General features: G+C 42.3%; 2 protein-coding genes and 1 pseudogene across 4 annotated transcripts in view; 2 read left to right on the top strand and 1 right to left on the bottom strand.

The window, feature by feature from the left end:
• Positions 1–17,971, top strand: part of adcy2b (adenylate cyclase 2b (brain)) — a 77,112-nt gene extending 59,141 nt beyond the window's left edge. For all 3 annotated transcript variants that reach the window (XM_051871680.1, XM_051871679.1, XM_051871681.1), the window contains 10 exons: positions 1,407–1,544; positions 2,907–3,005; positions 10,893–11,077; positions 11,734–11,818; positions 12,991–13,149; positions 13,319–13,465; positions 16,738–16,845; positions 17,026–17,140; positions 17,285–17,409; positions 17,509–17,971. In XM_051871680.1, the coding sequence (XP_051727640.1) occupies positions 1,407–1,544; positions 2,907–3,005; positions 10,893–11,077; positions 11,734–11,818; positions 12,991–13,149; positions 13,319–13,465; positions 16,738–16,845; positions 17,026–17,140; positions 17,285–17,409; positions 17,509–17,661 (1,314 nt within the window). In that variant the 3' untranslated portion in view covers positions 17,662–17,971. The remainder of the gene's footprint in view (positions 1–1,406; positions 1,545–2,906; positions 3,006–10,892; positions 11,078–11,733; positions 11,819–12,990; positions 13,150–13,318; positions 13,466–16,737; positions 16,846–17,025; positions 17,141–17,284; positions 17,410–17,508) is intronic.
• A 330-nt stretch (positions 17,972–18,301) lies between these two features.
• Positions 18,302–19,997, bottom strand: cfap90 (cilia and flagella associated protein 90). The gene is made up of 3 exons (XM_051871734.1): positions 19,572–19,997; positions 18,679–18,795; positions 18,302–18,549 (listed from the first exon to the last, which is right to left on the bottom strand). The coding sequence occupies exons 1-3, from the start codon at positions 19,686–19,688 to the stop codon at positions 18,373–18,375; spliced, it is 411 nt and encodes a 136-aa protein (XP_051727694.1). The 5' UTR covers positions 19,689–19,997; the 3' UTR covers positions 18,302–18,372.
• On the top strand, positions 19,904–23,537 carry LOC127501337 (serine/threonine-protein kinase pim-1-like; annotated as a pseudogene).
• Positions 23,538–26,817: the final 3,280 nt, after the last annotated feature.

Below are 26,817 nucleotides of genomic sequence, written 5' to 3'. Positions count from 1 at the left end.
ATGACCTTCCAAAGCACTTGAAGGGTTTGCATTTCGTTCACCCACCAGCTTGACTTGATTTGTCCCCCAGTCCGTTAATTAACCAAGCTATTTCAGATGAAGATTCAGAATTTATGATGGTAATAATAGGCTACGTTGAATAGAAACCTTGTGCTAGCCCAAACACCGCCCCCTTTCTTCTTCTTCTTCTTCTTCTTTTTTTCCCCTACTTTTTTTGTCAAAAGAAAATCAGCTTGAGTGATGCTAATTTTACTGGGTTTTTTGTCATCTACTTGCTGAATAGCAGTAAAGTAGAGTCCCAACAGGTTTGGTGATTGTGGGTATGAGAGACCATTTTTATAAAGCTCTGTGGCACTCGTATTATGTGTTTCTTTTATAGTAGGGCTCTCGTTTGGTTTCACAAACAGCTGTCTATGTCATGAGTGTCTAGATTTCTTTCTCAGTTTTTCCCCCCATTTATCTGATGTGAGAAGTCACACAGTCCTACATTCAGCCCACAGATTCACAAATACTAAAGAGGTTAGGGTTATCCGATAGAAGTGCGCTATTTAAATATTGAAAGCCATTTTTTTTTTTTTTTGTATAGGTGATGTTACAAACAAATGATTGACTAGCGAGAGGGTTTTATCGTTTTTTGTTTAGCTCTTCTACCTTTTTTACTCCTTTTAGTTTTAAGCCTGAAGTGTTTTTGCGCACGGTCTAGGTTAAGTGTTTTGTAAAGTGATGTACAAGGTCAGTTTTACAAACATATCTCAGTTTCTTCAAGGTCGTGAAGTCTTGTTTCAGATAAAAATGTGCAGAGGCAGGGGTTTGTTCTTTCTTCATTCCATTTTAGTTTTGCTTGAAGGCATAGTTTACTCAAAAATTCTAGAAATTCTCTCATTATTTACACACCCTCGTTCCAAAACCTGTATACTGTTTTATCTGTGCTAAACATTTAGCCTTCCCGTTTCCTTTAAAAGCCCCCAAAGTGAGTGAATCCTATCCTTCCAGTTAGCAGTATGCTAAGATAGTATACAAAGCTGTAAGCTCACTAACTGAAGACTAATTGAAAACACAAATAAAGGGAAAAAGTTGTCTTAGCCAATAAAATTGCTTTTGGGTCCAAGGGGGTTCGGACTCTACAGGGGAATAGGATCTACACCAACATGTTTCAAGTAGTCCTCATTTTTAGAGAAATTATGGATTGTGAATGGTGTTTCATGTTGACTTCAACTCAAAGTTGATATAGATGCCTCTTTTTTATTATTATATTCACTCCCTCTGAAGTTATGTTTATTAATGTGTTTCTGACTTGTGGGGCACAATCATAACCTTGAGCATTTGGAATAGAAGCTGATATGCTAATGACGTTGGTGGGAGTTAAAGCTTGTTTTTGTCTTTTGTTTTTTCTCTTGTTGCCGTAGCAATGGGTCAAAGCAGCTTCCTGCACAATGCCCTGGCTCCTCAGCTCATCTAAAGTCATCACCAACAAGCCCTGGATACGACTTGCACTCACCATGGCAACCACTGCACTTATCCTAGTCATGGCCGTATTCAACATGGTGAGCATCACTACTGCCCAATACCTGGTCTATCTGCTAGATTGGACTGCTTTTTAAAATGACTGACATTTATTATATTCACACATAATTCATTATTGTTCATTATGACCATGTTCAATAAGAAAAATATTCCCTGCTTGCTTGTCAATATCAGCCTGCTGGCTTTGTGGCTTGGTAATTCAGGAAACTCTTTAGAAATAATGGCAATATTAAAAATCTTCCTCTTGCCTAGTCTTTCAAACATCTTGTGACCTATAAGACCTATATCAAAGAAAAAAATTGCAATTGAAGCTCTGCTATAGGTTAAAGTTTTGGGTATATAGGAAACGGAAAGTAATCAAGCATTGAACCCTGAGGAACCCCACGTGTAATTGATGTGATATGGGCACCGTTTACCTTCAAGATAATCTGGATAATCTATGTGTGTGGTTCTGCTCTTATCATGCCAAGCTTTGAGAGGGTAGATCGGGTAATTTACTGTTTCGAAAAGTGCAACATAAGGACCAGCTATATAAAGACCAGTTACATTTTTGGTTAAATGTTACACAATTTTCATTCCTTGGGTACATAATCTTGTTTGCATACATATTCAGTATTTACAAAATATATCACATGATGCATTCATTTAGACGGTTGATAAATCAGTCACCAGTTTTTGACCCAGTTGGAGGGCTTTAGCTATGGATTCAGTTGTGATTCACAGCACAGGCAGAGTAGAATTAGCGTAATCTGTCTGTATGGATTCATCATTGCATCACTGTACTAGGGCTTGGGTCCAGTATGGATCTAATGATGTTATCTGTGAGCTCAAGTGACTGGTTTTCAGTGGGAAAAGAAACCCAAGAGCAATGTGACTGAATACTTGGGTTTTTCAAGTTAATGTTAATTGGTTTCACACATCTAAGATCAAATGTTAAGCTGCTCATCTGGGCTATCAATGTTAAAACATTGATATCTTGTTATCTAGCAGTGACATTCATGCATTTTTAATTCCAAAAACATTTTCGACCACTGAATTTCAGTATTTGTTAGTCACATACACCACAGATCAACGTGCTTTAAACATTTAAGCATCTTTTCAATTAAATCCTGCACCAACTGGACAAAAACTGTATCCAGAAGCTTTTACTCTGCCAAAGTTGGCAATTTTTCATCTTCTCTGCTTTTCCCATCTGCTTGCAGCTCATTGGTTTTGGTTGAATTTTGCACTTGTGTAAAAAAAAAAAAAAAAAAAAAAGGTGTTATGAACTTCTATGAAACATATTTGTTACAAAATGCAACAGATGTGTTTTGCTAAGAGTGGTGGTGTCTTTCTGCTGTAATGCTCTAAAATTTGTTTTTCTCCATCTGTTGGGTTTTAAGTTCTTCTTAGGCGAAGATATGACTTCTCTCAACAATTCCAACAGCAGTATGAATGGTTCTTGTCAGACCAATAACTCCTCAAACAAGTTCTACTTGCCAGTAAGTTGCAGAAAAACTTATCTCATGCCTTTTGCCCACAAATCTCAGTAATTAGCTTCTCAGAAAAAAAAAAAAAAAAAGTGTGTGAACTGAATAACCTTTTATTTACAGACCCACATGAAAAAAAATATTGTAAATCCTTTGCTGAGATGTGGGTTTCAAAATAAAAAGTTCTCAGTGTCTTTGACATAACATACTTGTGATGAATCATGAGTGTCATGAGAAGCCAATTTGTCTCACTCTTGTGTCACTATATAATAAGTCACTTTATACTGTGCATGATTATGTATGGCCACTCTGTAATGATATTTCACAGCTGAAAAATATACTGGGAAAAAAATGTTATGCACTGAGAACTATATGCAATGTTTATATGAAATTACATCTCTACAGATATCAAGATGCTGGACATGCTTTTTTTTTGACATGCTCGAGCATTTTCCTAGAATGTTACATTGGTTAGGAAATAAGAATCTTGGTCTTTATAGTCCTTTTTTTTTAGCTTTTCTTTGGATCATCCATTTTGTAATATTTCAGGAGACATTTGCTATATATATTAGGGGTGTAACAAAACATCTATATAGATAGATACATCGATCTAATGTCAAACGATACGATGCATCGATGCAACGCGCAGAAAATCGATACCTGTGGGCTATTTATAGAGGCACCTTTGTTTTAACACTCTCCACATTTTCACACAATGACAGTCTATGCATTATCGCCAACGCGTGCATTCTCGTTTAAACTTACTTTCAGAACTTCTGAAAGACGCTCGGGACAGATGGAACTGTCACTGTCCCGATCGGACCAGTGCTGAATCTTCACGAAAGTTTATAATTTGCTCGTGTTTAAAGACTTGCAAAAAGCAGCACGCACACATCTCAAACAGTGTCTGTTAGATCACAACAGTGGAGAATAGAGCGCTATGAATCGTTCTTCACACACACAGTAACTGAAATTTGAAAGTGTTAAAAGAAAATGCTCAATAAACTGTTGCATAGGTGCACCGCGCACTGTGACTCTGTGTTGCTTCAAGCACATCATTCTGCACACGGGATGCGCATAAGTGCTTTGTATCGCTCTGTATTGGAGCCTTTATAATAAATTTGCACAATGAAAGAATATTAATAGCCTGTCTTGTTTTGTCCTACCTATAATATGGCAGCTTCATTGAAAAGCTGCGCTACACATACAGACAAGAAATGTCTTTTAATTGTGTGTGTGTGTGTGTGTGTGTGTGTGTATACATATATATATATATATATATATATATATATATATATATATATTCCTTGTTTATCAGTTCCCTTTCAGTCGGTCACGTTCGACGTACGTCAGTAGTGACCGACGAATTGGGATATCGCTAGAGAGCCCTATCAGCTTCGAGTGAACTACAACAGGCCAATGAAGTTGGCGTGCGATATTTGCATAATGCGCACCGCCCCCGCCAGGTGGTATAAATAGGGGAGCAGATGCAATCGCACTCTGTCTTTCGCTTCGGAGCCAACCTGTGTGTTCCTGCTATTAGTCTGAGAGTGACTTCGCAAGCTTTTGAAGAGCTTTTGTTCTACTGTGCTGGCTTTATGGCACCTTACAGCGAGGCCGCGAGCTTCCCAGAGTGAGCTTCTCGAGCTGTTATACAGCTCTCAACTGCTGTTTTCACAGCATTATTTGCCCCGTTGGTTTGCGATTTGGGCCGGTTCCTCTGTGTGTGTGACTCAGGGAGTGAAAAGTGTACCTGCAGTCACATCGCGGCTGTTCCCTGTGTGCTTCGGCACAAAGAACAAGAGCTTCTAAAAGAGCTTCACAGACAGACACTGCGTCTTTTTCAAGACGTCATTCTGTCTGTGCGTTTCTGGAGGCGGTCGTTTCCTATCCTCACTGACGGCCACAATCACTTTCTCTCATGTCTGCTTAGCGTGCTGAGACTGTGTTTGTGGGTGGTTCATATTCTCTTGTAAAAAAAGAGAGCATGCCCATGTCGGCGCGTTGTTCGTCTTGCCTTTCTCGTAAGGGCTTGAGCGCTCAGCGCGCCGTGTGCCGTCGAGCTGCCGGCTGACAGCGCGCGTTGCCATGGCAACCCAGCGCGTTGTTCGGCGCTCTAGATGCGTGGTCGAGACTCGAGTGCCTCAAACGAGGTGGAGTCCCCTCACCTATTCCCCGATCTAGTTTCTCTTTCTGAATCAGAAAAGTACTACTTTTGGTGAATAAGCCAGGGTGACCAGAGGATCACAGTGGGGCATTACCTGCCGAGCCAATCTCCGTGGGCCCCCCACTCCTCTAGCGCATCGCAAACATGCTGTGACTGTGTTCGTGGGTGGTTTATGTTTGGTAAAAACATGGCCACGTCGGCGCTCAGCGCCGTGTGTCGTTCAGTTAGACGACCACGTTCACTCTCTCACATGGCTGGTAGCTTCTGGGTGGATTGCTGGTCCTTCTCATGGGGGACCTAGCATCTTAGTCAGGGCTCCAGCAGAGGATCAGATGTCGACTGCTACATTGGAGAGAGGGTTGTTGGGCTCTGGACATGAAGATGAGGCTGAGCGTCCCACGGTTGTGATGTGCTCATGCTGAATCAGATTCAGAGTTAATGACCATGCTTTCCCGGGCCCCTGGGGGCGTGGTGTGACGCGTACTCGCCTTGCCCCGCCCCCTGTCTTAGCCTGGACGTGCATGAAAAACTTGGCAGTTTAGAAGCCTTTCTTGGTGCCAAATATGGAACACCAAAAGGGTCATATCTGCATTAAGTTTTTTCTCTCTCACTACCCTCTGTGGTGGGGTGGCAGTGCTACGGGCACACCACCTCTGCCCTGCATGGGTCTTGGCCCCCGGCAAGTCTGTGGAAGGCCAAAGCACTCATTGCATATGGGTAGTTCTGAGTCGGGGTTGAGCTACGCATGATGCAAGTCATAGCGCAGGCCCCTGGCCAGACAATGTCTACCATGGTGGTCCGGAAACACCCCTGGCTAGCCTTGCAGAGGTGTGTCATCGTCTAAGTACGCTTTCTCGATGCTCTCATCTCACAAGCTGGCCTAAAATCCAGCCCGCTCAGCCCGCAGCCAAGCCACTTGGCTAGCGAGAAGCGGTCCTGGAGAAACTGGTGACCTGGAGCTGAGGTAAACAGTTCTTCGGGAGACGATGCCCGCATCGCTCCCTCCCCGGAGGAGGGCCGGGTGGAGAATTTTGGTTTGTTCCGCCGCTGGCTCTCCGGAGACCAGCGGTGCCCACGGAGTAGAACTGTTTTCTGACCCTCCAGGTCCCAAGAGGGCGCGGCTGGCAGTGCGCGAGGCCCCACCTCGCCACTCTCAGCCCCCTCTCACTTCGCCAGCAGGTCCCAGTGTGTTGGTTGAGGCCGCCTCCCATGTGCCGTCTCCCATTCACACTGCCACCTTGCGGAGTCTGACCACACTACGGGCCGCTATGCCGTCCGAGTCGGGTCCAGCACTCTACCTCGCTGCCCCACGCCCGGTACGTCTGTGGTCCATTTGGTCCCGCTGGTTCGGTGTCTGGAAGCCTGGCTAGCGCTTTCCAGCCCGTCCCGCTGGCTCATTTGTACCATCAGACTCGGCTATGCGATTCAGTTCGCCCGGCGTCCCCCGGTGTTCAGGGGTGTCCATTACACTCGCGTGTCCCTGGACAATGCACCTGTTCTCTGGGCGGAGATTGCTGTCCTCCTGGCGAAGGATGCAGTCGAGCCGGTCCCTCCAGCCGATTTGAAGTCAGGGTTCTCCAGCCCCTACTTCATTGTACCCAAGAAGGGCGGTGGGCTACGGCCAATCCTGGATCTGCGTGTCCTGAATCGGTCCCTTCTCAGGCTGCCGTTCAAGATGCTTATGCAGAAGTGCATTTTCAAATGCATCCGTCCCCAGGATTGGTTTGCAGCGATCGACCTGAAGGACGCGTACTTTCATGTCTCGATTCTGCCTCGTCACAGACTCCTACGGTTTGCGTTCGAGGGTCGGGCATGTCAGTACAAAGTCCTACCCTTCGGGCTGGCCCTGTCGCCCCGCGTCTTTACGAAGGTTGCGGAGGCGGCCATTGTTCCGCTCAAGGAACAGGGCGTTCGCATCTCAACTACCTCGACGACTGGCTCATCCTGGCCAGCTCGTGGGAGCAGTTGTGCGAACACAGGGACATGGTGTTAGCTCACCTCAGTCGGTTGGGTCTTCGGGTCAACTGGGACAAGAGCAAACTCTCCCCCGGGCAGAGGATCTCTTATCTCAGTAGGGAACTGGATTCGGTCGCCTGGACCGCGCGCCTCTCCGAGGAGCGCGTCCAGTCAGTGTTGACCTGCCTGAGTACGCTCAAGCGCAGGACAGCGGCCCCACTGAAACTCTTTCAGAGGCTCCTGGGGCATATGGCATCCGCAGCCGCAGTCACGCCGCTCGGATTGCTTCATATGAGGCCGCTTCAACACTGGCTCCGCGGCCGGATCCCGAGATGGGCGTGGCAGCGCGGTACGTTCCGTGTCCCCGTGACACCGAACTGCCGTCGCACCCTCACCAAGTGGTCAGACTCTTCGTTCCTGCGGGCTGGAGTTCCCCTCGAACAAGTGTCCAGGCATGCTGTGGTCCACACAGATGCCTCTGCCACGGTGTGGGGGGCCACGTACAACGGGCATGCAGCATCGGGTCTGTGGACGGGGCCCCAACTGCATTGGCATATCAATTGCCTCGAGTTGCTAGCAGTACGTCTTGCACTGGGCCGCTTCCAGGAGCTGTTGACAGACAAGCACGTACTGGTCCGCTCGGACAACACTGCGGCCGTTGCGTACATCAACCATCAGGGTGGTCTACGCTCCCGCCGTATGTCGCAACTCGCCCGCCATCTCTTGCTATGGAGTCAGAAGCATCTGAGGTCGCTTCGTGCCATTCACGCCCCAGGCGTGCTCAACCGTGCAGCCGACGAGCTCTCACGGCAGCCTCCGCTTCCGGGCGAATGGCGACTCCGTCCCCAGGTGGTCCAGCTGATCTGGCAGCGCTTTGGCGAGGCACAGATAGATCTGTTCGCCTCCCGGAGACTGCCCACTGCCAGTTCTATTCCCTGACCGGCGGCACGCTCGGCATGGATGCCCTGGCAATCAGCTGGCCCCGGGGCCTACGCAAATATGCGTTTCCCCCAGTGAGCCTTCTCGCACAGCTCCTGTGCAAAGTCAGGGAGGACGAGGAGCAGGTCTTGTTAGTGGCTCCATACTGGCCCACTCGGACCTGGTTCTCGGACCTTACGCTCCTCGTGACAGCACCTCCCTGGCCCATTCCTCTGAGGAAGGACCTCCTGACTCAGAGACGGGGCACCCTCTGGCACCCGCGTCCCCACCTGTGGAAACTCCATGTGTGGTCCCTGGACGGGACGCGGAGGTTCTGAGTGATCTCCCGCAAGCGGTCGCAGACACCATCACTTCCGCTAGAGCTCCTTCTACGAGGAACCTCTATGCGCTGAAGTGGAACCTATTCGTCGAATGGTGTTCCTCTCAACCAGAGCGAGAGGACCCCCGATCATGTTCGGTCAGAACCGTGCTTTCCTTTCTGCAAGAGGGCCTGGAGCGAAGGCTGTCTCCCTCCACCCTCAAGGTGTATGTTGCCGCTGTCGCCGCACATCACTATGCAGTTGATGGTAAATCGCTAGGGAAGCACGATCTGATCGTCAGGTTCTTGAGGGGGGCGAGGAGACTAATCCTCCCTGGCCCCCCTCTGTACCCTCTTGGGATCTGACCCTGGTTCTTACATCTCTCCGGGGTCGTCCCTTCGAGCCTTTGCAATCAGTCGAGTTAAAAGTACTGTCCTAAAGACCGTCCTCCTGGTTGCATTGGCCTCGCTCAAGAGGGTAGGGGACCTGCACGCATTTTCGGTTGACGAATCGTGCCTGGAATTCGGGCCCGGTGACTCTCACGTTATCCTGAGACCCCGGCCTGGATATGTGCCCAAGGTTCCTACCACTCCCTTTCGAGATCAGGTAGTGAACCTGCAAGCGCTGCCTTCGGAGGAGGCAGACCCAGCCCTACCCTAGCTTTGCTCTCTCCCGTCCACGCTCTGCGCCTGTACGTGGACAGAACGCGAAGCTTTAGGACCTCAGATCAGCTCTTTGTCTGTTACGGAGGCCAGCAGAAGGGAAAGGCTGTCTCCAAGCAGAGGATGGCCCACTGGATAGTGGACGCCATCGCCCTGGCGTATGAGTCCCAGGGCGTGCCTTGCCCGCTCAGGTTGAGAGCCCACTACACCAGAGGAGTGGCCTCTTCCTGGGCGCTGGCGCACGGCTCCTCGCTGACAGATATCTGTAGAGCTGCGGGCTGGGCGACACCTAACACGTTCGCTAGATTCTATAGCCTTCGTGTAGAACCGGTATCTTCCCGTGTACTCGCTTCCACCAGCCGGTAGACGCGAAGAGCCCGTTCTAGTGTCGGCTTGCAATGCCACTCCCGCCCCCTGGGCCGGATACGTGCATCCTTTTTACTCCAGTCGAGTTCCCCGCTTGGCGAACCCTGTCGAGTTCCTCCGCCTCCCCCTTCGGCTCGGACATTGCGGAGTGTCTGATGCCAGGCCAAACCTCCGTCACCGACGTTGACGTTTGGCTGGGTCCCACATGTCGTGACCCCTCCACGTGAGCGGTCCCATGTGTGTATTTGTCCACGGTCAACTCCCTACGGCGAGCCCGTGTCTTTCCCTAGCAGAGCCAGCTCTGCTGTCACCTGTCAGATGAGTCTCCCCCCTACCCAGGTGGAGCCATCCCAGGGACTCCATATGCGTACTGCCCACGGCCAGTCCATATGTGTACTCTCCACGTAAATTCCTCCCCTACAGGTGGGTAGTGGTCTCCGCAGCGTCCCCTACGGGTTCGCTTCCCCAGTGTAGTCTAGTTTACTTAGTGGGTATATCGGAACAGCAGTAGACTCTCTCGGCGTAAGCTCGCCCCCTTCCCCGTCCCACTGGTGCGCCGGGTGGCTAGAGCTTGCGCTGGGCACTGGAAGGGGTTCATACTGTGGCGCTTTATTTGGGATCCCAATTCGTCGGTCACTACTGACGTACGTCGAACGTGACCGACTGAAAGGGAACGTCTCGGTTACGTATGTAACCCTCGTTCCCTGAAGGAGGGAACGGAGACGTACGTCCCGTCGCCACAGTTGCTGTACCCTCGCTGTAGTGCAGACTAGGTTGTCTCCTCAGCGAAAAACAGAGTGCGATTGCATCTGCTCCCCTATTTATACCACCTGGCGGGGGCGGTGCGCATTATGCAAATATCGCACGCCAACTTCATTGGCCTGTTGTAGTTCACTCGAAGCTGATAGGGCTCTCTAGCGATATCCCAATTCGTCGGTCACTACTGACGTACGTCTCCGTTCCCTCCTTCAGGGAACGAGGGTTACATACGTAACCGAGACGTTTTTTGACATTACACATTTTAGCACAGAAGCCTAAAATACTTTATTTACTGTTGTCATGTCACAAGCTGTCATTTGATTACTGTGTGGATTTTTTATTTGTGGATGACCCAATCAGGGTTCAGGATGTGAAATTTTGAAATAAATATTTGTTATATATTTTGGTTGCAGTTGTGAGTTAATAAAAATTTAACTGGTTGTGTAAAATAGGCTCATAATATTGAAATATTGATTGAATCGAATCGTATCGTAATCGTATCGCAGAACTTTTTGAGGTATCGGAAAATATCGTATCGCTGGCTATGAGAATCGATATTGTATCGAATCGTGATGAACTGTCCGATTTACACCCCTAATATATATATATACTAATGTTTGTTTAAATAGTGTTCCACTATTAAATTCTTAGCATTTAAATATTGAAAGTTCATAGTTCTCTTTTCAATGAGACTGAATGGTCCTGATGAATGTACATATGTGGATCTAACTGGCTGTCTCTGCCCCGGCAGTATTTTATCTACAGCTGCATTCTGGGATTGATCTCATGCTCCGTGTTCCTGAGGATAAACTATGAGCTGAAGATGATAATTATGCTTGCTGCTGTAGTAGGTTATAATATCATCATTCTCCAGACACACGCCCCCATACTGGATGGTTACAGCACTGCCCTCTACAAAGCTTATCAACCGAACCGGTACTGCATTCCCATATACTCTCATATACAGTGGCTTCAAAAAGTTCTCACAAACAAATTTCTAGCGTCATTTATTTGTAGATGCCACTTGGTTTAATATTTACCTAATTTTTATTTATCTAATAATATCTAATGCAGTGACATTCAGGCATTTTTGAAGTGTCTGTTAAGTGTTAATTTACTTTTGGGAGGCACTGCACACACACAGAGAGAGAGAATGAAGGAATAAGGAATTGTGCCACATAGATACATTTGAGAATTGTAGTGGCAATTTTTTCCAGAAGGTCTCTCAATATCTCCAGGGATTATAAGTGACAGGTGCTGCTGAGATGGCAGGCTTTGTGTGGATTAGTCTTTTTTGGATGACTGTGAAGGATGAGAAACATTTGAAATTTTAAAAAAAATGTATTTCTGCCATGTTTATTGTTCTTTCTTTGTTTCTTTAATTGACTTTCCTTTTCATGCCTTCATTAGGCATTTATCAATGGAGTACGATTAAGTAGTTGGTCAAATAGGCAACATTATGACATTATGAATCTGAATAGACCAACACAGTGTTGCTGAGAAGTCTGTGTCCTGCTCTACACACAATAGTTTTGCCTCTTTTGTGTCTTCTTTGACCTTTACATTTTATATTTCTGTCTGTTCCTCCTCAGGCTAGGTGTTCTGAAAGATTTGAAGACCATGGGCTCTGTGTCATTGTTCATTTTCTTCGTCACTTTGCTTGTGCTGGCGAGGCAGGTGAGTTTCTCTCCTTATCATGCTTTCTCTTTGTTTTTGAGAAGTTCATCTAAAGATTTGAGTTATTTGTAATGAGATCCAGTGATCCAAATGAATTTATATAAATAATATAACAACTCACTTTATTTTAAGCTTCACATTTTTGCTTTTTAAGCCTCCAGAATGCTTCCATAGACTTGCTTTGTAAGTGCAACGTTATTGTGTGGTAATGAGCTTAACTTGTACAGTATGTAACAGAACTTTCTTTTAATTAATCAAAGTTGTAAAGTTAAAGTTGTAAGTCATTCAGTTGTAAAAGATCCCTGAATGTTAATCCAATTACAGTTATCCAATGACAATAGATGTTAGCCTAATCTTGAAACATCAGGCGTCAACTCGTCAGCCTAAGATGTGATTTTTTTTTTTTTTTTTTTTTTTTTTTTTAAGTCATTTTATGATTAAGCTCAAAGTATTGTGGCAGTACAAATGAGTTCCCAATTTCCATGGCTTCAGTTATTATCAGCTCTCATCAGCCTTTGGCTGTACAATAGCATAAAGCTTCCCTTCAAAAAGCTTTTAATAAATACCACTATAAGAAATTTTTTTTTTTTCATAGCACAATATTGAAAAGTACTGTATGTTTTCAGTCTGAATTGAAGCCTTTTCAGTCTTTGCAGGTTAGCTGTCAGTCAGACTTCATTTTTTCAGTGTGTGCTTTTAATTCTGTTTCGAGAGACTGTTTATCCCTAGATAATAGGTCTGTTTGATGAACTCTGTATTTGAAATGTGCAGTTAGGCGAATTCATTTATAAGTAATGCAGAGTTTGGGCTGATCAGGTGATAGGTTAGCCGGGGACTGATTTTTTTTTTTTTTTTTTCTCCAAAGCAATGACAAATAAGCAAAAGCAAATATAGACTCAGTGAGAGTGACTATCAGTGCATACTTAATGCCTTTCAAGGTGCCATTTGATTCAAGAAATCTGTGGTGAATGTCTGCTGAAACACAAAGCTGCAACTGAGAGAAAATTGAAGCAATTTTTCATGATAGCGTCCCTTTGTGCAAGAAAAATCCATAAATATATAAGATGAAATGTCCTTGTGTGCATATGATTATGCTTTCTTTGTCATCTTGAAAGCCATATACGGTGATCAGATGTGTACCATCTCTTTACCTCTGTGTCCTCTTGTAACAGAATGAATATTACTGTAGGTTAGACTTCCTTTGGAGGAACAAGTTTAAGAAGGAGTGTGAGGAGATTGAGACCATGGAGAACCTAAACCGGGTGCTTTTGGAGAACGTTCTACCTGCCCATGTGGCGGAACATTTCCTTGGTCGTAACTGGAAGAATGAGGTGAGTGGAGTTCAAACGTCTTAGTTTCTAATGTGTTTCTATTGTGAATTTTCCAAATGTATTAACTTTTTATATAATATCATATAATAAATCAAAAATCTATTGGGCCTGTCTAGTTCATTAGTCATATTCATCACATATATATTTTTGTATGCTGTATTTTTGATAGGACCTCTACCATCAGTCGTACGATCTGGTGTGTGTGATGTTCGCGTCTATCCCAGACTTCAAGGAATTTTACACAGAATCTGACGTTAATAAGGAGGGGTTGGAGTGTCTCAGGCTCCTCAATGAGATTATAGCAGATTTTGATGAGGTATGTTCTCAGGCACATCCATATTTTGATTTTAGTTTCATAGGCACTGTGCAAAGTTAAACTTAAGTATTTGTGAATGTAAATGCCACCTGTGATAGCTGATCCTTCCCTAAGCCCTGCCTTAAAAACGGTAGTGACATACTGCCAGACAAACAGTTGATCTTATGTAATGTACACCTACTTGTGTTTGGATAGTTTTAAACAGAATATTTCAGAAATTATCTAAAAATCACACATTACAATGTTAAAACACTAAAACTTTGTCTGAGAAAAATTCTGCCTTAGAAAAATTTTTTGGTATTATCAGTTTCAGATAAATCCACCTGTAAATGGCACATAAAAACAAAATGAACTGTGGCTGCTTTACATGATGGTTAGACAGTATATTCCAGTTTAAGTGGGTGGTTCTTGGCTAGAGTAAGCTGAAAAATGGATCAGACTGGTCAAAAGTCTGGCTTTTGAGATAAGAGCAATAATATAATACTTTAATACCAGAACAAGTGCTAATTCTAAAGCTTGACATAGGAACAGTAACTAAGGAGGCGGGTCTTAACAACGGATCAAATAATGGCCACAGAGTTTTACCTATATGAATGAAATCATGCTAGTTTTCTAGTTCTGTTGATTCATTTTGAACGCTGCAGATACATGTCTATTTTAGTCATGAACAGGCTGATAGGTTTTTTTAAATGCAAACTGCTAGCTATCACATAATTTGCTACATGGCACAAGCTGATTGCCTCTGCTGGTTCTGCAGTCATTGAGATTGCTTGCCCATTATGCTCAACAGTCTGGTTCAGTGTTTGCCTTAAGCTGGTCCTGCAGCAAGTTATCAGAGTTCTTCTGAAACCTTCTGCCTCCCCCAGTTCCACCTGCCTAGATCTGGTACAGGATTTTTGTGTGCCTATTCATGTAGCAGCAGCATATCTTACATGCTTACAGCTGTGTGTCTTTGTATTTGTTGGCAATAGCAAGTCCACACTTGCTCAGCAGCAGCAGTAGCAGATCTACACTTCCAAAAGGGGATTTTCGCAGCAGTGTTATAGAATAGAATGTCTCAGGTTACATATGTAACCCAGTTCCTTGAAAGCGGAACAAGACGCAGCTTCATGGCTCTGACACAATGGGAACTTCAATTAGGCACAGATGCTTGTTGAGTGCAGACTGGACTTGGATCAACCCTGAGGGACACAAGATCCTGGGGTTGAATCTGTGTCCAAACTATAGAACCTGATGAATGTGTGTGGAGAAGACCAGCCTGCTACAGCACAAACATCTTGTAAAGGTGCACCCCTCACTATAGCTCTAGAAGATGCTACATTCCTAGTGGAAAGGGCCCTGACCCCTAGAGGCAAAGCCACCCCACGCACCTCTTAGGGGAGGGTGATAGCATCTGTAATCCAATGCGACATGCACTGCTTGGTGACCGCGTTACCTTTATTGCGACCACTAAAGCATACTAGGATTTACACCACTAGACTGAAGATGTAGATCATCAAAAGTACAGACCGGACACAACCGGTGAAGGTTCTCTTCCTCTGGCGTCTCATGAGGTGGAGGAAAGAAAGCCTGCAAAGTGACGGGCTGAGGAGCCGAAAGAAGTTTAGGGATCTCAAGGCAATTTATGTGCCAAGAGAGGTAAGGGTCCTCCCACAGGCCACTGGCTGGTCGGCCATCAAGAACCGCACCCCATGCCTTGAGAGAGGCATTGGTCAGGAGAGACTTGCAATGGCAACATGCCCCTAAAGCCAGGCCTCTGTTGAGGTTTCTTCCAGAGTTGTAAAGTACATTGCCCACTGCGCAAGACCCTTACAACCCTGGAGGGATGATTCAGAGGATGAAAACTGCTCTTGAGCCAGAACTGAAATGGTCTCATGTTGAGCAGACCCAAGGAAATAATGTTTGCTGCTGCAGCCATGAGACTTAAAAGCCTCTGAGTTTCTAAAACAGAAAGCTCCTGAACAAGCCTGATGTCTTTCAAAGTGTTCAGGATCAAAATTGCATTTTTGCAGGAGATCTATGTGCCTGCATCATGGTTGAATAAGTTAACTCGTCCAACTGAGCCAGATTGAGGCAGTCGTCTATGTAGTTCAGTACACAGATGCCCTGGAGTCACAGAGGAGCTAGAGCAGTATCCATGCACTTGGTGAATGTGCGTGGGGGACAAGGCTAGGCCGAAAGGAAGCATTCCATATTGATAAACTTCACCCCTGAAAGCAAACATGAGAAACTTCTCTATGTGAAAGTAGGTGTCCTTTAGATCTTTCGTCACAAACCAATCTTGGATCTTGAACGTGTATGTCCAAAGAATATGGTTCAAGCCTTTCAGATCTAAAATCGGACGCAGCACCCTGCCCTTTTTGGTTACAATGAAGTACTGACTGTAGAAGCCTGCCTCTCTCTCTGGGAGGGGTACATGTTCTGTGGCCCCTTTCGCCAAGAAGTGGAGCTCTTGCTCAAGAAAAATTCTCATCCTCGGAAACTAGGTGGGCGGGAAGCAAACTGAATTCTGTAGCCTTTTTTTGTTATAGTATTCAAGACCCACTGAGAGACATTGGGCAGAAGATGCTACACTGCTGCAAAGTCTGACATCTTTTTTTTTTTCTCTATAGCTTCGATCTGTTTGAATTCATGAACCAGCGAACTGGTACCGCTCAAACTAACTGTAGGGAGGATTTGCTTACCTCTGCCTCCAGAATCACCAAGTGTGGCGGGATAGGTGTGGACGCCCCCTGAGATCCCTGAAGAATGTCTGGCACACAATGTAATGCGCACTGTAAATCTCTTGGAGTGCTGATAGTCAGCCCCCTTCAGCCAATCAGATTTGTGCGTTGAGACACGTGCTTCAGACACCGGCTCACATGGAAGTGTTTCCATAGGGTCAACGCCATGACGCAGTGTCAAGTTCCCCTCAAACGGGAACCATTTTGGGTCCCCCAAAGAATCTTTCAGTGAGCAGTTCTTTAAAGAACCACTTTTTTTCTTAGTATGAAGAACATTTTAATAATCTAAAGAACATTTTTCCACTATATGTAATGGAAAGGTTCTGAATGTTAAAGGTTCTTCAAGTGAACCATCAATACCAATATAGAACCTTTATTTTTAAGAGTGCAGTTCGCCAGTACCAAATGCATTAACATCGTCATATCCATTAATATGCTAAAACTATTCAAAGATAGTTTTTTCTTTTTAGTTTTTTCTCCAATTATTTCTTTCCCAAAACTTTGACTCTAAACTTAATGATTTTTTTTTTTTTTTTTTTTTCTCAACAGTTGCTGTCAAAACCCAAATTTAGTGGAGTGGAGAAGATCAAAACTATTGGCAGCACATACATGGCTGCTACTGGGCTGAATGTGACCCCTGGACTAGAGTTCGCACAGGTAAAATTTTGAGCTCTTTGGTACAAAACTATTCTTTTTGTAAATATGATACTGGATTCATTGTGGTGCTAAAAAAAAAGCTTGATTTGTGCTTGGGGTGTGTCACTTGAGAGTCTAAGGGTGTAGTCAATACTGAATTTCAAACAAGTGCAATGATAGTTTCCTGTTCTTATTCTGAAGGACCATGACCGGCAGTACATGCACATTGGAACAATGGTGGAGTTTGCTTTTGCTTTGGTGGGAAAGCTTGATGTCATCAACAAACATTCCTTTAATGACTTCAAACTGCGAGTGGGTAAGTAAGGCCCATCAGTGCTTTCACACCCAACAACGTTTTGTTTGCTTTTGGTAATTGGCAGAGAGCCTCATAATAGTTTGTGGTACAGACTTTATCACACATTCAGGGCGTTTCAAATGTTTCCGGCCTCTCTCTCTCAAGGAATAAACCACGGTCCAGTTATTGCAGGAGTAATCGGAGCACAGAAACCACAGTATGATATCTGGGGGAACAGTGTAAATGTAGCCAGTAGGATGGAAAGCACAGGGGTGCTTGGAAAAATACAGGTAGATTCTTGTTCTGACCTACTTTGTATGTCATTTGCATGCCTGGTGAATTATTAATGTTTTTTCAGTGGATCACATCTAGCGTGCTTCCTTCCCCAGATCACTGAGGAGACAAGTCAGATCTTACAGACGTTGGGCTATATGTGTTCCTGTCGTGGGATCATCAATGTGAAGGGCAAGGGGGATCTCAAAACCTACTTTGTTCACACTGAGATGACACGATCTTTATCACAAGGGAATGTAATGCCTTGAATCTCAGTCACACACCAGTCAGTCGTTGACCTGGTAATGGTTAAAAACATGTACAGTTTAATATAACTTTGGCCTATTATAGTGGAGCTCTACAGCATTCTGTTTGCACCACATACACTAGATTATTTGCATTGCTTTATAAGTAATGGATGGCTCAGAGGCTCTGTGTAACCCAGACTTGTAATTGTGTGTTGCTCAATCCATAATTTAAAGCAGCAGAAGTTTTTGTAAAATAAAGATAATTTACAAAGGTGGCCATGTTTTGATGCTATCATTTTGTTATCCATTAAAATTTATATATAACGTCAAAGTGTCTGTCTATGAGTTTGTGGTAGGTTTCATGGGAAATGTGTTTAAACCACATAAAAATAAATCAAGTCAAAGAAAAATATGGATGATGATGTATTTTGCATTATGTAGCATTTTAGGACAACTACTATATTTTGCATTCTGACTTTTTTTCATGATATTTTCTGTGTATTTTGTATATACTGTATATTTTCATGATAATTACTGATAGTTAGTACTGATAATAAATAGTATATTTGATATGCTATTTTACTTTATACAATGTGTGTGAACAAGACCAAGAATATATATATATATATATATATATATAAAATGGGAAATATATATATATATATATATATATATATATATATGTATGACCATATAAATATAAATATATATGACCAAATGTAAGAGACACGTTTAGACGGGTGTCACAGATCCATAGCCTTCCTCCACAGTCCAGGTGATTCCATTCTTGCTGTAGAAATCAGAACGAATGTGAGCAACACGAGCAAAGCTCCTCCCTGAGTTGTACTGTAGTGGAGAATATTGGCCATACACTGATGAGGACAGAACGGGTGTTGGTCTAGATGATTCCTAAGAGGTTGAGATGAAATGTATAGGGATCAACTCTACAATGGGTTCCTCTAGTGAGCATTGTTTAAGAACAACACATAATGCATGAGCTGACATGGATGGATCACTGGGGAGTTAAGGAAAACGCACCTCACTGTAGATGTCCAGGCCCCGGGATTTGGCGTGCTCTCTGTCATCTCGGTGGAGTTTGTTATCATAGCCCTCAGTGCTCTGATGTAAACAGTCATATAGAGACCTCTCTGGGGCCTGTAGTATGAGGAAATTGATCAAATCAGTTTTAGAAAATTGTTATTTTTAAAAATATGTACCTAAATGTACAGAATCAACTTGGTACAGTGATATCAGAAGGTAGTACCATGGTACTCTGATGTACCCAAAAGCTATGTAGACATCTGAGATGCACTTAAAAATGTATGAATGTCATTGCAGTAGATCAGCGGTTTTCAAAGGGGGATATGAGGACCCCGAGGGGGCCGCAAGGGAGTGCTATGGGGTCCGTAAGACTAAACTAAATAAATACTGAATAAAATACATTTTATTAAAAAAAAAAAAAAAACTACATAAAAAAATAAATACATAAATAATACATCTACAGTACAGCAGAGTAATATAGTGAGAAAAACGTAACAATAATAGAAACAAAATATTTTCCAAATACTATTTTGTGCATATTTTTTTTTATATTAATTTTCACAGTATAAATTTGGTCTTTATAAATGAAAATATATAGCTGCCTTTTAAATTTTAGGATGGGGGAGCTCTCGCACCAGTCCAGGAAGATCAAATTTGGGGCTCCATGACATCTAAAAGATTAAAAACCTCTGCACCTAAAGCTATTTAAAGAAAGAGCTAAATAAAAATACGTTATAAGTTAAACAAAAGGAGCCAGATATATTCATTTTAACCAGATAAAGGCTACCAAAATATTTATTGTACATAAATTCTTGTATTAATGCAACGGCATTCAATTGTTGTTGTTGCTTTAAAAAAAGAAAGCTGCCAAAATGAGCAATGCATCTTACCTTGGGGCTGCAGTTGAAATAACGCATTTCTTTGGGCTCTGTCCTTCTGGGTGGTATAAAGCTGAATACTGACAGAGTGGAAAGTGGTTTAGACTTTGCTTCGGATAAAGCGTCCATTACAACAGTCGCACTTTTATCGCTGGAGAGCTGAGGTAAAATTTCTACAGGCAGTGACAACTCGGCGTCTGCGGTTGCTAGGAAACTTAAGGAAAACTTCAGGTGTTTATATCCAGAGCCATGTAGAGATGGCTCTGGCTGTGTTTATATCCTTGGAATAGATAAATAAATGTTGCTTATATAACCCAAAAAACAACAAAGAAGGCAATCAGAAAATGGACAAGTAAACGGAAAAAAAAAAAAAACGTTTTAAAATGTGCATCTAACTTTAATTTACTATTTTATTGTTTTATTTAACTATATTTTAAAATATATGAATTAAACCGATTTAAATATGTCAATTTATTTTCCAATTTAAAGTGATTTATTTCTTATTTTATTTAACTATTTTAAACATTAAAATAGCCTATTCATTTTTAAATGTGTCCGGTAATTTGTTCGATTTTAAAAAGGATTTATTTATTTCAATTTTATGTTTGATAATTATGGTTGAAAATTGATCATTTTTGGAGACAGTTCATCCAAAAATGAACACAAAATAAGATATTATAAAGAATATGGGTAACCAAACAGTTGATGTTTGTAGTATGTATTGGGGTGTAATTGTGTTCAACAAAGTAAAGAAATTCATACAGGTTTGGAACAACTTAAGGGTGAGTAAATGATGACAGAATTTTCATTTTTGGGTGAACTATCCCTTTAAGTGTGCCTTCCAACTTCACATCTCATCTGAATTCCGAGTTCCCAATTTGTAAATTCGACTTCTCTGTGTTAAAATATTGTTGTCTTAAAGATGTCATATAGCCTATTATTGTAACAAAGATATCACCCAGTTATATTTATTTTTGTGTTTGTAGACAAACATGTACACTATAGCATGTACAAATGTGTGGTGTGTATCTACCAGTAGGGGGCAGTAGAGGAACACCTCTTGCTAAACTGGAGGGGGAAAAAATAATGGAGAAAATGGAGAAAAAATGGACAGAGCCAAATGTTAAAGTCTCTGCACTTTCTAAACACTTTTATGTTTATATGGAAAAGTTTCTGTATTCTTCAGGAGGGTCAGGTCCTCTATGAGGTGGAAGTCATACCTGGACTCAAAAACATCTAAGAAGATAAGTATTTCATACACAAAACATTTAACTCCCTTTAATCCTAAACAAAGCTATTGTATGCTCTACTTTGGATGTACATTGCTTAGCTAATCTATAGTATATAATAAAATTATTCAAAGCTTAAATGATCACATTTTTTTGTGATTGTGATCTGTGAATTTATGTGTTTATATGTGTTATATGAAATAATGTGTTAATGGACATTCATTTAGATTAGTAGAGTAAAATATTGTTTTTATTGTGAAGTGAAAGGTTAAAACGAGACCCCTGAGGTAAGATGTTTTAAATAGGAACATTTCCATAATATATACCTATATAACAAATAAATTAAGCAAGAATAGAAAACAAGCCTTTTCTCAGCTGTGCCAAGACAAACCCCTCCCTCTGAAAATCTCTAGGACCACCCTCAAAAGTCTCAATTTTTCATAAAAAGTCACCAAATATGAAAATAAAGTACAAACAGGTCTCCATATGTGTATTTTTTTAAATCCCCATTTAAGAGACACCAATTCATAACAACTCACAGCTCACCAGTAGTAAATGTTCAAGTATGTGAACTTGAACACATTTTATTTTATATTATTTGTGCATTAAATTGTCACTCTGTAAAAATACAGAACAGAACAAACATTTTCTTTTTTTTAAATGTCATAAATTGTATACGACAGACTATGATTATTTATTGTGTGTGTGTGTAGCCTATATATATATATAAATTGAATTATAAAAATAATAAATAATCTCTATTAATTAATGATCTGTCTAGTCGCAGCAACAAAATGAGAAAGTCGCTAAATTTGGCAACAAAATCCCTAAATTGGTAACACTGGACAAGAGTTCACTCTCACATGCTTTCGAAAAGCGTCACTCAGGCTTATTCTGCCGTTAACATTATAGTTACCCGAGTGGACAACTGTTATCATGGCACTGAAGAGAAAACATAGTTCTAGCGCTCAGATGTATGACTCCCATCAGAGCACATCCTCAATATCATCCAGCACCGATGCGGCTGAAAACCACCAAACCCATTAGTGTTTTTGAGGAAAATGAGATGACAACGAGAAAGAGGACAAGGGTAGTTTTGTGAAGCTGCTGTCTCTTCCTTACTGTGACTGGAGCGGCAGCGGCTTCCTCCTGCAGATCAGCAGGTTCAAACCCCTCCAGCTCCAGTCCACCTCAGTCCAGTCAGTCCAGCATCAGGTCACAACAACAGAGTGATGTGACAACTGAGGGTGAGTTTACTATTATAACCTCAAACATTACACTCACTGCTGTCCATGCTTGACATTTCATGTCAATTAAAATAATTAATCTTTTAACAGACGACATTCTGAGCCGGTATGAAATCGGCAGAATGCTTGGTGATGGAGGATTTGGCTCTGTCTAGGAAACGCTTGGAGGATGGCCTTGAGGTATCGTCATTTTCTTACAATATTTAGCTTATTGTTTTGTCTCACTATATCCATTTCAAGTCCTTTTAATGTAGTTTTTGTAACCATTTTTTTGGTTGATCAGGTGGCAGTGAAAATCTCGCTACTCTGTCTTTCCACTGTTTTCAAATTAAAATGTGTAAACATAATGACAACACCTTCATATGACAATAATCTTTAAAACGATCGTTCTTCTAGCCTGGCCATCCCACACCCGTCCCATTAGAGGTCGGCCTGTTAACCCTTGTTAATAGGGGCCCCAAAGTTCAACAGATTATTGAGCTGCTGGACTGGCAGGACCAGCCTGACCAATATATCATGGTCTTGGAGCGTCCCTCACCCTGCGAAGATCTGTGGGAATTTATAGCGTTTCGAGAAGACACCCTCAATGAGGACACGGCACAATATATCATGGTGCAGCCAACAGTGGCTGCTCACATGTGCTGTTGCCGTGGAATGTTTCACTGTGACATTAAGCTGGAGAACCTGCTGATCAACCCAGAAACACTAAACTGATTGACTTCGGGTGTGGGGATCTCCTGCAAGAGTCCCCCTATGACATCTTCTGTGGTATGTATTATACATCAAACCTGTAGTTTGGGACTTACGTTCTACTGACACATTAAATTGGTATCATATAATCCATATCAGAATTTTTCAAATTTAAATAACACCAGATATTTTTACCAAGAAAACATGCTATGGTATTTCAAGCTTATACCCATTAGACAAATCTCTTGCTTTCAGGCACAGAGGATTACTGCCCACCTGAGTTCTACACAGAGGGCAAGTACCACGGTAAACCAGCTACTGTGTGGTCTCTGGGAGTGCTCTTATTCCTGTTGGTGTGTGGACGCTTTCCAGAACCCAGAGACAGGCAGATGATTGATAACGATATCTGGTCTGAGCCTGGCTTGTCAAACAGTAAGATGCCATTGATCACAACAAAGACGACCAATTGTAATTTAAATCATACAAAATAATGAAACGAGGAAAAAAGTAACACTCAAGCCAAGTGGCTTTATAAAAGATGGATCATGTGGATAATACAGGAATTTTTCCTGATTTTCTGACTGTACGTGATAGAATAGTCAAATCCTACAGCTTAATACAAAGTTTAAGGTAATAATCTGACTCTCTTCCATCATTCTGCACAGAATGCTGCCACCTGATTCGAACCCTCCTGGAGGAAAACCCAAGACAAATAGACTGATTTGAGGAAAATCCTTCTGCATGAATGGTTTAAGGTAGTGAGCCTAAGATCAGCTACAAATGATTTTGAAGATATTCACTTTTCATTTTAAAGATTTTAAAAATGTTCTCTTCTAATTGTAATGTATGTCGACTGTAAGCTTGGTTTCTGTTTTTTTTTTTTCTTTATTTCACAGAATAAGACATAAAGAGAAATATGTCAATAGTGCAATTGAATTGGAAACTTTATTTGCTTTTTTACCGCCACACTTCCAGAGTTCCTTGAGCTTTGCATCTGGTGGCCTGACACAAGCGGCCATCCCTCCATGCCTTGGCTGGCGACCCTTGGCTTGTGGTGGTAATATTAGCATCTGGCGATATTACTTGCCTAGGAACAGTAAAAAAATTCCCTGTCACAGCCGACTGTATGGCAGAGCTACAGAGCATGATCAGAATTCCTCTCTTGGCCACCCCAGAAGTTCTTGTGAAAGCTGCTCCTGCCACTGCCCTCTTTAAAGGATCCTGCTCTGGATGTCACAGAATTTCTGGTCTTTGGCCACTCCATCGCTCTGCTTAGAATCTAGCATGCTAATATTGGTGATCCCACAATGCTTTAGCAAATTGGTAGCTCTGGTAGCATCTGGCTCCTTGGTTTGAGGTAGTAATATTTGCATCTAGCAGTATTTGGTGACCACATCCACTATATTGCCAAAAGTAATGGGACACCCCTCCAAATCATTGAATTCAGGTGTTCCAATCACTTCCATGGCCACAGGTGTATAAAATCAAGCAACTAGGCATGCAGACTGCTTCTACAAACATTTGTGAAAGAATGGGTCACTCTCAGGAGCTCAGTGAATTCAAGTGTGGTACCGTGATAGGTTGCCGCCTGTGCAATAAGTCCATTCGTGAAATTTCCTCACTACTGAATATTCCACGGTCAACTGTTAGTGCTGTTATAACAAAGTGGAAGCAATTGGGAACAACAGCAACTCAGCCACGAAGTGGTAGGCCACGTAAAATCACAGAGCGGGGTCAGCACATGCTGAGGCACACAGTGTGCAGAAGTCGACAACTTTCTGCAGAGTCAATAGCTACCGACCTCCAAACTTCGTGTGGCCTTCAGATTAGCTCAAGAACAGTGCGTAGAGAGCTTCATGGAATGAGTTTCCATGATGTGGGGTTGTTTTTCAGGGGTTGGGCTTGGCCCCTTAGTTCCAGTGAAAGGAACTCTTAATGCTTCAGCATACCAAGACATTTTGGACAATTTCATGCTCCCAACTTTGTGGGAACAGTTTGGGAATGGCCCCTTCCTGTTCCAACATGACTGCGCACCAGTGCACAATGCAAGGTCCATAAAGACATGGATGAGCGAGTTTGGTGTGGAGGAACTTGACTGGCCTGCACAGAGTCCTGACCTCAACCCGACAGAACACCTTTGGGATGAATTAGAGCGGAGACTGTGAGCCAGACCTTCTTGTCCAACATCAGTGCCTGACCTCACAAATGCGCTTCTAAAAGAATGGTCAAAAATTCCCAAAAACACACTCCTAAACCTGGTGGAAAGCCTTCCCAGAAGAGTTGAGGCTGTTATAGCTGCAAATGGTGGGCCAACTCCATATTAAACCCTACGGATTAAGAATGGGATGTCATTAAAGTTCATGTGCACGTAAAGGCAGGCTCTGCTTATATAAACCCTGCTTATTCATTCCCTGCCAAGTATTGTAGGTATAACACTGCATTTCTGAGCATTTCTCTAGCAACTTCCTTTTCATGCCGACTTTAAAGCAGTTGAGACAAGCCTGCATTACTGATATGTTTCGCTGAATGACAGATATGCTTGACTTCTCCCTTCACCAAACAGCACATTTGACATTCTGAACTTCACAATGGGATATCAATCATTTTTTAATCAATCACTTGGTATTATGGACCAGTCAATGATGAAACAGACTGGCTTTTGTATCTCTAGATCATCTCGTACAAACCATCATTCATTCTAACTGAACCACTTCACTTCAATCGCATCTATTTCTCCACCCACAAGTAATCAATAGCTCACTGTTTCTGCTTCTCAGTAAAGTTACTAGACTATGAAACAGCCTAGCTGTAAACATTTAATCAGCAGTTTTGTAAGATCCTGCAGCGCCAGCCTCATTAGAACTTGTTGCAATTTTGACAAGACATGACAAACTAGGATTAAAATACATATTATCATTTTTAGTGTGAGTAGTAATGGTGACATTAGCATTAGTATTCAAGATCATGTGCTCAATGATAGTTCAGTCACGCAGCATTTCTTCTTGAACCATGTTGAAAAATTCTTTAGAGACTTTATGATCTGTTTTGAGGATGAAACACAGTGCATTGCTGGGAGAAGGCTTGCTGCATGGAAAGAATCCCCAGAGCCACTGGGAACTATGACTCTTTTGTTTATTATTATTATTTTTTTTTTAATCTCAAATGGAAGCTCAGTTTTTTATCTTTAGCCTATATAAACAGCCTAAATTAATTAACTATTTTAAGATAGCAAATTGACCCAACAGGTGGAACCCAGCATTTTAGAGTGGATTGTATGCAACATAATTTGAACATAATATTTTATTAGAATGGAATTAGATTAGAAGTATTTTTCTCTCACGATTATCTCAATTCCTGATTAAAATTACCTTGATACTTCTTGGCATCTGTATATCTATCTTGATATCTTAATAATGGCTCTGAAACATTGTGTTGTGTAACCACTCCATCTACCGGACAAACTTAGATTCAAACACATGCAGGAAATCCTACGTGCCAAAATAAAAGTCCCACATTAAAAGTCTCTCCGCTCTCTTAATTTGAATTATGTATTAATGTATTTATTCAAATTATATCATATTGTTTAAAAATCATAATAATAGCTCATCCAATCAAAATGGGGAGAGTTTTCATTATTGTTGTGCTATCATGAAATACTATGCATGACCTGTAGAGAGCGCTCTTCGAGTACAATCGTGGCATTTTTAAACACCTGTTATAATCAGAATTTATAACGAACACAGAGCCTTCAGAAGTTAGTGTAATCAAATTTGATAGTATAATAACAAAAATTTACTTTTTATTGTTCAGGGAAAGGCGCCATTAACTGTCAACCAGCTGTTCTGTATGTGCCTTTGAAAAATTGTACCATGGTAACCCTGGTTTATTACGCCCAATAATAATTAGTACAATTATAGTTACTATTGTAAAACAATTGTAAGATATTAACCTTTTATTTTCGTTAAACAGTATTAGAAGCTTACAGAATCCACCTGTAATTTTATTAAATCTCTATGACACGTGGTGGCTAATACAGTTACCACACCGTTGTTGTAGTAATATCTGTAGTAACTGTGGTATTTTGACGTCAAC

This window comes from Ctenopharyngodon idella, chromosome 19, assembly GCF_019924925.1.
Source record: "Ctenopharyngodon idella isolate HZGC_01 chromosome 19, HZGC01, whole genome shotgun sequence".
NCBI lineage: Eukaryota > Metazoa > Chordata > Actinopteri > Cypriniformes > Xenocyprididae > Ctenopharyngodon > Ctenopharyngodon idella.
This window is presented reverse-complemented; position numbering and strand designations above follow the sequence as displayed.

Excerpts from the sequence above, each read along its gene's own strand:
- cfap90 (XM_051871734.1), bottom strand. The coding sequence starts at position 19,688 with ATGGACGCTTTATCCGAAGCAAAGTCTAAACCACTTTCCACTCTGTCA. Across the intron at positions 18,796-19,571 it reads ATTTCAACTGCAGCCCCAAG|GCCCCAGAGAGGTCTCTATA; the intron begins GTAAGATGCATT and ends CTCATACTACAG. Across the intron at positions 18,550-18,678 it reads GCCTGGACATCTACAGTGAG|GAATCATCTAGACCAACACC; the intron begins GTGCGTTTTCCT and ends TCAACCTCTTAG.